At 36.8% G+C, this 9,914-nt stretch overlaps 1 protein-coding gene across 1 annotated transcript; it reads right to left on the bottom strand.

The window, feature by feature from the left end:
* Positions 1-352: 352 nt before the first annotated feature.
* Positions 353-1,635, bottom strand: LOC106721677. Its single transcript, XM_014516699.2, has 3 exons — positions 1,350-1,635; positions 1,123-1,192; positions 353-706 (listed from the first exon to the last, which is right to left on the bottom strand). The coding sequence occupies exons 1-3, from the start codon at positions 1,596-1,598 to the stop codon at positions 396-398; spliced, it is 630 nt and encodes a 209-aa protein (XP_014372185.2). The 5' UTR covers positions 1,599-1,635; the 3' UTR covers positions 353-395.
* Positions 1,636-9,914: the final 8,279 nt, after the last annotated feature.

The raw sequence follows: 9,914 nt of genomic DNA, 5'->3' as shown, positions 1-9,914 counted from the left end.
AACAACATAACGACTGCAATAAACAATAATTTAGAACAATAGGAACAATACACCTAATGAACTCACGATGCAACGTTGAAGAGAATAACATTTTGAAAGGGTTTCTTACAACATTCGACGAGAAGAAAACATTGCTACATAAACTTTTTCATGATAAACTTGTCCGGATTAGGAAAGTTTGATTAGAGTCTACGTTATACAAAATAAATCGAGGTACTGATAGAGTTTTCCATTGCGATATCTGAAGTAATCGTAAAGAGTTATAGTAGTTTTATAAAACTTAAGGCATAACCAATGCCTTATTTATATATAAATTGAAATTAAATAAAAAAATGTTGGATAAATAAGTTAAATTTTATTTATTATAGAACATCAACAAGTAATGTACATTAAATTTACTTCTTGAACTGTCCAAACACAGCTTTAACCTCACGAAGGAGAACTTTCAGGTCGATTCCATTTTCAAGAAGAATGTTAGCTTCCTCAATGAAGGCCTCACTCTCCCAGAGAGCGTTCCACACTTGGTCCCACTCCTCGCTATTCAGGTTTTCCATAGCTACTCTGAATTCTTCATCTTCTACAATCTTCTCTTCGTAGAGGGCCGTCAGCTTGTCTTTGGGGAAGATAGCGATACAGTCGTTGATGAAAGCGGTCATGTCTTTACCGCTCAGGGTGTGGCGAATCCTTTTGTCGTTTTGTAAATAATCTGTTTAACAAGTTATTATTATTATTTAGAAAGCAAGAAGTCTGACTGAATCTATGTATATTTAACACTCCACAGGAAAATACGATTCTAGTTATACCTTCAAAATAGGATAAATCATTTAGGCTACAGTTGGTAACAAAGAAACATACATCAAACTAATGTTATAAAATTGCAATATTGCAAATATTTAGATGGATGGACGGATGGATGTTTGTTTGAAGGTATCTCCAGAATGCCTCAACGGATCTCGATGAAATTTGACATAGATATAGATCATAGTCGGGATTCTTTCAATTCCGCGTGGACGTAGTTCTAGCTTATGATACCGATATTTAAGAAACATTGATATACAATATTTTATATAATGACATACCATACTTTTCTACCTTTTTACTATGTAAATTAATTATTCTTACCGATCATTTCATTCAATCGCTCAACGTAGTATGTAACGTCAATATTGTCTTTTTCCAAGAAGTCGATCACCTGAAATTTGAAAGTTGATAAATTGTGTTTAAAGTATCGAAAGTTCACAATAAGTATTACGACCAATTTAGTAACAATAATAAATCTATTTTACTTATATCACGATTAATTATAAGAGCAAATGAGAGAACATATATCTTATAGAAATAATACTCACAGCTTTGAATTCAGGTAAAGATTCCATTTCGTAGACAAGATTCCTGAAGTTGGGGGAGGACAAGTAGTCAAGAGACTTGGTGAACTCTTCGAATTCGAGGTAGTGTTCGACCAGGTGCATAATTTCGTGACCAGATTCTTCCTCGATCAGGTCGAGGAAGTCCTCAGCATGTTCGTGGAAAACCTTCCTCACCTGAGGAGCTGAGAGACTCAGAGCTAGCACAGAGAGAAATACTATAGCCACCTTCATGATGCTTGATATATTCGATCAAAATTATGTGATGTTGAAACGACTTATTCTTTTATAGTACATCTTAATATCATATATGTCTAGATAAGATATTCTTGTCATGTAATATCTCCGGCTTTAGGTACTTTAACAGTTACCTGACATATTTGCGATTTTTTTGAGATAACAGATGGAGATGATTCATAATCCGAACAAGATAATAAGTTAAAAGTGTCGACTAACTCATATAAAAATTTATCTCACCTTATTTTAAGGAAAGTAATTACATATCAAAATAACAACTTATTGGCTATCCTGTGAAAGACATACTGATGGTCAATCCTTTTTTTGTTATCGGGGAGAAACTTATAAAGATATTTTGGGGAAAGGCAGGTATTATGTCAGGTTTCTACTCACTAAAACCCCCTCAGTTGTCCCGGTATCTCCAATGGATTGAACGGGTATCGTGGCGAATCGTTATAGTTGTTTTTTTTTAAACGTGCAAAAATATCTGTAGTAACATATTGGCATCAATATCTCGATGTTTTGTTTCTTATATTATATCTTACTAATATTATAAATGCGAATGTATGGATGGATCGATGGATGGATGTTTGTTTGAAGGTATCTCCAGAAAGGTTCATCACATCTCGCTGAAATTTGATAAAGATGTACTATAATTAAGTATTTTTAATTCCGCGCGAACATAGTCGCAGGCGACAGTGGGTACATACATAAATACAAAAAAAAACTACGTTTAAATTTGATAGATAATATTATCAAATAGATTATTGGTAAACTAAATTTTAACTTGGTAACTTAATTTTTCTTTAATATTATTGAAAAATAACATTTTATTTCATACCATAGATATGATTTTAGGACAAAGTTATTTAGTCTGTGGATAATATTTTAAATGCGGGTAATCATACCACCGAAAAATAACAATGGAGGGTAACAGTAAGTGCTGTCAAACGAACTTCCGTGTAACTAGCAAACTAGAATAACCATAACCATATTTTTATAAAGTGCAAAATGAGTTTCCAAAATAATGATACATTAGAAATCAATTCAAATTTCAACTTAACGAAGGAAACCGTTGAGGGTTCATTTATTGATGATTTATCACATCTCAGATTATCATATTATCGCTGTGAATCGCATAGTAACTCTGAGATCACTAATGATTCAAAATTAACCGAATCTGATTTAAGTTTAATAGAAAAAGACACAATCTTAACTGATATAAGTGATTTGAAAGAAGAAAAAGATGAACAACGCAAATACATATCACAATTCCCAGATTTACCTCATCCGGCGTATACCATGGCTTCTATAATAGCGTCCGCATCGAATAAAATGGGATCCGGTAGAATTTGTTTTAAATACGATGACAAAGTACAAGTTGGAACAAATGCACGTGATGTTCAAAATAAGAAACAAATAGAATTTAATCCAACGCGCAGGTCCACGTTACAACCAAATTCGCGTATTAATTAATTTTATTTTTCCTTATAACTTCCTATAAACCTGTAATATTGTGAATTTTGAAAATGTTAGTAACTTGAAATATTTTATTTTATTTAATGTAACAATAATTAATAATAAAATAATTTTTAACGTACAGTTTTTTTTATTACATTTTAATGTTAATATTTTGGAAGTAAGTGTATATAGAAGATAGAATTTGCCCCTTATTTCGGAATGATCTTATATGATTTCTAACAGTGCCAAATTAAATTAGATTCAATTTTAAAACCTGAAACTATCTTATCGTTGGTTTCTAAGACGAATATCTTTCTATGAAATATATTGTTATCTGTTTTGTCAAAGATAAAAAGAGGAATGTTTTAAACCGGAATTTGGATCTCGGAAAGCAAACATTAGTATTTAAATTGAAGTTGCTAAATTCTGTTCAAATGTTTTATTTTAAAAGCATACTATAAATTTTCACCTATGACCTACATAAAATACAATATTTATGTTACATGTGGATATTATAAAGAATTTTACTTATCGGAAATTATAAAAAGTTTTTTTTAAATATCAGCCAGCTCAAGAGAATTTCATTGTTGACTAGTGGCAGAATATCAAAAAAAAAATGTCGGCGAAGAGACAAAAACACATAATTACTGAAGGTACTGATTTCCCTCGAGTCGCGCTGCGCAACCTAGCTCCCTCTTTTTAAAAATATTTTATTAATATTTATAGCAAACTCCTTCATTTATTACATACTTTAAAAACTAAGTCCATTTGATTCTTACGAGATACATAGTTATATTATTACTTCTTAATATTTAAATTTAAACTAAACCAAAATAATTAATTAAATATAAGGTTATATTGAAAAAACAAAAAGTAGGTAGTATTTATTTTTGTGTTCTTCTTCCACATATGGATAGTTTGGAAACCCACGTACGCATACAACGGGCTTGTACGAAGAGGTCAGTGGATTGCTATAAAACCGTTTGTATGATTTTCGATTAGTAACTTGTACAGTTACTAAAGTAAGAATAACGAATTCGTTGTAACAAGGAGCGATGGAATACGTGTTGCATCCGGACAACGTCGCTCCCGCACATAAGACTTGGCCTTGACGTAGTGAACAGGACCAGGAGCCGTGAATAAGGGCATCGAGTCATCTTCATTTATTTATCTATATTGTTTAAATAGAACATAATACTTAAGAGTGTCGGTGGCTCAGAGATTAAGCACTTGACTTGCAATCTATAAATCCTGGGTTCGAATCCCGCCATGTACCAATGTGTTTTTCGAGTTTTGATTTACATCTGTACATTTATCCAACGTTCTTACGGTGAAGGAAAATATCGTGTTGCAACCTGCACATATCTGAAAAGAAATTCAATGCTATGTGTGAAGTCAACCTACCCGCACTGGGCCAGCGTGGTCACCCCTAAATTAGGGTAGGCTCCGAGCTCCTCGGTGGGGAAGTATAGTATGCTGTGCTGATGATGATGAATACTTAAGTCTTAAGCTCTCAGTTAAAGTTGGTATAGGTAAAATCGCTATGAAGGGAAAACAATTTTAATTTAACCAAGATATCCGAAGTGGCCTATCCTTGTCATAACTTATTCGAAACTGCTAAAAGCTACCGCACCTTTTACGATATAAAATCTAATATTATCGTTTAGATGTCCAAAGGGGATAGGGGAACGACAAAAAACTATCATGCGCCTACTTTTGTCCTGTTCGAATTTGTTCCGCGAGGACTTTTTACTATCATGAAAAACACTCTGTAATGTTGAAAATTCCTTCCTTCGGGTATACTATTTATAAGGTTCTAACTCCTAGCGAACTGTCAAAGAAGTAACCCGGGGGACAGAAGTTCGGACGACGCTGAACTTTCTTAACGTGTCTTTATTTCTGATTGTAACGAGACGCCTTAGACCGTAATGATTTTCCTTTGTAACACCGCCGCGGAAATAAACTTCAATACACAAACAAAATAACATGAAATCTTCTTCGAATAGAATTCATTTTTAATATTATATTTTCCTTATATAACAAGATGAGATATTACATTGTTCTTATGTACTTGTTTCATAAGTTTAAAAGGATATTCTTAACGTATAATATTTATAATATAACATTTAAATATAATTTATAAAATACTTTACAATTTACTTTACAATATTTTCATTTAAATTTAAATTGAAGATTTTTATTAAGCGTTATTCATAAACAACCTTATTCATAAACAGTTCCTACAGGTAATAGATTCATTTTTCAAAATATTTTCATCTAAATTATTTTTTTATTGTTATGCTTAGTTGTACTTAATTTAGTGATCTACCTTTCGCTTGACACCTTTTATCATAAAAAAATTAGTACACACACATCTCAGATGCCAAGACATTTTTATAGTATTAAGAAAATACGAAACGCTCCTTGCGATGTAGAATTATTCCAACCTTGCCGCTTAAATAAATCGCCTTACAAGCGGTAAGTCGGAAAATCGATATTCCTATCCCCCAATAAAGGTGGAACAATCTGAACAATATCGACATCGTCCGATTACGGATTAGGCAACTCACCCGTACTCCGGATTTACATAATAAGGATGCGGCCTCTAAAAAATATCGGTCTGCGCCGTCGCCTATTACCATATAGATTGTTTACTATAAGCCAATACAATCAATCAAGCGAATTAAAACAGTAAATTTAGCAGTATTAATGTTAAATTCCTATATCCCGGAAATTTCACCTAATGGTTTCATAACTTTATTTAGTACAAGAGGGCAAATATCCGTAACAACAGAGGCACTGCAGACGCATCGGCCTTTAAGAAAGAAGAACACTTTTTTTCTAGAACTGTCTATGTAACCACCATTAATGAAAAACGAATGAAATTTAGATGACTTTTTGTGTTTATTAAACACATAAATGAAAGAATTCCGAATCGACTTTAAAAAAAATCAAGTAAAACTTATTCCAAACAAAACAAGTTTCATACAACAATGTAGTAATTGTATGCAGTTTGGGCAGGTTACGCAATTTCCGTAACCACAGACTGTAACTGTCTTCGCAGATACGCAAAAGTTTTCGAGCGTAATAAAAATAAACCTAATATAAACTTTGGCTCGGCGCAACAAAGAAAAGTAAAGTTTCACGACACGGTACAATTTTTGGAGTCACAAAAGGCTAAAATGAGCTACCAAATAAACTGTCAGAAACGAAATCATTAAATGAATAGTTTTCTCAGAACTGAATTATCTTGCGTGCCGGAGGCTTAGTTTTTAGTCCACGTTCACTTCTCACGAAGTGATGAGAAGTGGAAGTGGATTAAGCGAAGGAGGGGAAATATCCTGTATCCGTGCGTCTCCTCCTCCGTTGATTAAAGTTAGGCAACAGATCTGCAAATGCAGATATCCGTGGTCAGCGATCGCTTCGCATTTCGACGAATGATGACGGCTTGCTCATTTGCCACCTTATGATGTAAAATAAATTAAAAATCTTCTACTTTCTATATTTGATTCTCATACATTTTTCTTAATCATAACATTGATTAACGACATAAGGCTAATCCACGCGGAATCTTTCAGACATATATAATAATAATCATAGGTTTTTAATTTTTGAAATCTGTTGATTCTTTCACCTTTGTGTTGTTGTGATTTGAGTATAGAAAATATATGAAGGGGCAGGAGGGCCTTCATCAGAAATCATATTGTGCGAGTATAAAAGCGGGTATTTCGGCAGGTGGGTGTGAACAGATCACGAGTCCTTGTTGCAATCGCAGTTGTTTAATAAGGGTTAGGTAACCCAAAATACACAGTGGAACGAACACTGTAGTGTCTAACCAATGCGAGATCAACTTAATTAAGCGCTAGATTTTAATTGTTAATTAGATGCTAAGCGATTCGTCGCAAGCGTGGTGCGCGGGCGCCGTCTCGAACAACACTGTTCAATGGCCGCCCTCACAACCATCGACAGTGACGCTTCGTTTGGCTGAAAAAGTCAACCAGTCATTTGACTTTGGCGGATACGCCGACACGGCCGGACTGACATTCGACCGTCCTCGGGCGATTCTCTGAAACAATGAACTGCAGTTGTACCTATTCCGTTCGGCATCCTGACGGACTACTCATTACAATCCTCATATGATACTTAAGACTTAAGGCGAGCGTCTCGTAACAATTAAGTCAGATAACACCGCCTTGTCACTAAACAGCATGTAGGTTAACTGTTCACAATCGGTACTATTGGACAGGTCAATTCTTCGGTGGATGTGACCCGGACGACAATATTCGTCTTAACACAATCTGCAAGGCATCCAGAACAAGTCAGCCAACATAAAGGGCTCTGACTCGGACGACAATATTCGTCTTAACACAATCTGCAAGGCATCCAGAACAAGTCAGCCAACATAAAGGGCTCTGACTCGGACGACAATATTCGTCTTAACACAATCTGCAAGGCATCCAGGACAAGTCAGCCAACATAAAGGGCTCTGACTCGGACGACAATATTCGTCTTAACACAATCTGCAAGGCATCCAGAACAAGTCAGCCAACATAAAGGGCTCTGACTCGGACGACAATATTCGTCTTAACACAATCTGCAAGGCATCCAGAACAAGTCAGCCAACATAAAGGGCTCTGACTCGGACGACAATATTCGTCTTACCACAATCTGCAAGGCATCCAGGACAAGTCATCCAACATAAATGGCTCTGACTCGGATAACGTTTTCGACTATGCACCGAAGATCGTTCACTATCACTATCACTAGATGTAGACGTATCCCTATTACGATCGGCACAACGCCTCCTCTTGCGAGACTCGTTTGTTCGCAGAGGTGGACTACCTTCCGACCTGCTACGCGATCTAAACCGGTTACGCATCCCGAGCAAATTTTAATTAAAAACGCAAGAGATTTGATTAACGGCCGTTTGTTTTTTTTTTCACCCTCTTATAAAGTAATTTGGAAAGAAGATAGTGGGCTGAAAGGCCTATCCCACTTCTGATGAAGGGGCAGGAGGGCCTTCATCAGAAATCATATTGTGCGAGTATAAAAGCGGGTATTTCGGCAGGTGGGTGTGAACAGATCACGAGTCCTTGTTGCAATCGCAGTTGTTTAATAAGGGTTAGGTAACCCAAAATACACAGTGGAACGAACACTGTAGTGTCTAACCAATGCGAGATCAACTTAATTAAGCGCTAGATTTTAATTGTTAATTAGATGCTAAGCGATTCGTCGCAAGCGTGGTGCGCGGGCGCCGTCTCGAACAACACTGTTCAATGGCCGCCCTCACAACCATCGACAGTGACGCTTCGTTTGGCTGAAAAAGTCAACCAGTCATTTGACTTTGGCGGATACGCCGACACGGCCGGACTGACATTCGACCGTCCTCGGGCGATTCTCTGAAACAATGAACTGCAGTTGTACCTATTCCGTTCGGCATCCTGACGGACTACTCATTACAATCCTCATATGATACTTAAGACTTAAGGCGAGCGTCTCGTAACAATTAAGTCAGATAACACCGCCTTGTCACTAAACAGCATATAGGTTAACTGTTCACAATCGGTACTATTGGACAGGTCAATTCTTCGGTGGATGTGACCCGGACGACAATATTCGTCTTAACACAATCTGCAAGGCATCCAGAACAAGTCAGCCAACATAAAGGGCTCTGACTCGGACGACAATATTCGTCTTAACACAATCTGCAAGGCATCCAGAACAAGTCAGCCAACATAAAGGGCTCTGACTCGGACGACAATATTCGTCTTAACACAATCTGCAAGGCATCCAGGACAAGTCAGCCAACATAAAGGGCTCTGACTCGGACGACAATATTCGTCTTAACACAATCTGCAAGGCATCCAGAACAAGTCAGCCAACATAAAGGGCTCTGACTCGGACGACAATATTCGTCTTAACACAATCTGCAAGGCATCCAGAACAAGTCAGCCAACATAAAGGGCTCTGACTCGGACGACAATATTCGTCTTACCACAATCTGCAAGGCATCCAGGACAAGTCATCCAACATAAATGGCTCTGACTCGGATAACGTTTTCGACTATGCACCGAAGATCGTTCACTATCACTATCACTAGATGTAGACGTATCCCTATTACGATCGGCACAACGCCTCCTCTTGCGAGACTCGTTTGTTCGCAGAGGTGGACTACCTTCCGACCTGCTACGCGATCTAAACCGGTTACGCATCCCGAGCAAATTTTAATTAAAAACGCAAGAGATTTGATTAACGGCCGTTTGTTTTTTTTTTCACCCTCTTATAAAGTAATTTGGAAAGAAGATAGTGGGCTGAAAGGCCTATCCCACTTCTGATGAAGGGGCAGGAGGGCCTTCATCAGAAGTCATATTGTGCGAGTATAAAAGCGGGTATTTCGGCAGGTGGGTGTGAACAGATCACGAGTCGTTGTTGCAATCGCAGTTGTTTAATAAGGGTTAGGTAACCCAAAATACACAGTGGAACGAACACTGTAGTGTCTAACCAATGCGAGATCAACTTAATTAAGCGCTAGATTTTAATTGTTAATTAGATGCTAAGCGATTCGTCGCAAGCGTGGTGCGCGGGCGCCGTCTCGAACAACACTGTTCAATGGCCGCCCTCACAACCATCGACAGTGACGCTTCGTTTGGCTGAAAAAGTCAACCAGTCATTTGACTTTGGCGGATACGCCGACATATAAGTAAAAAGGATCGGAAAAATGTAGATAGCATCTCAATTTTGTGGTAAAACGCAGAATTTTAAACACCTTCACGTTAGACAGAGATTGTAAACGGAGAAGTTTGTATAAAGCTGAAAAAAAACCTCCAACAAATATTAGACTTAACTTGCTAT

This window comes from Papilio machaon, chromosome 17 (assembly GCF_912999745.1).
Source record: "Papilio machaon chromosome 17, ilPapMach1.1, whole genome shotgun sequence".
NCBI lineage: Eukaryota > Metazoa > Arthropoda > Insecta > Lepidoptera > Papilionidae > Papilio > Papilio machaon.
This window is presented reverse-complemented; position numbering and strand designations above follow the sequence as displayed.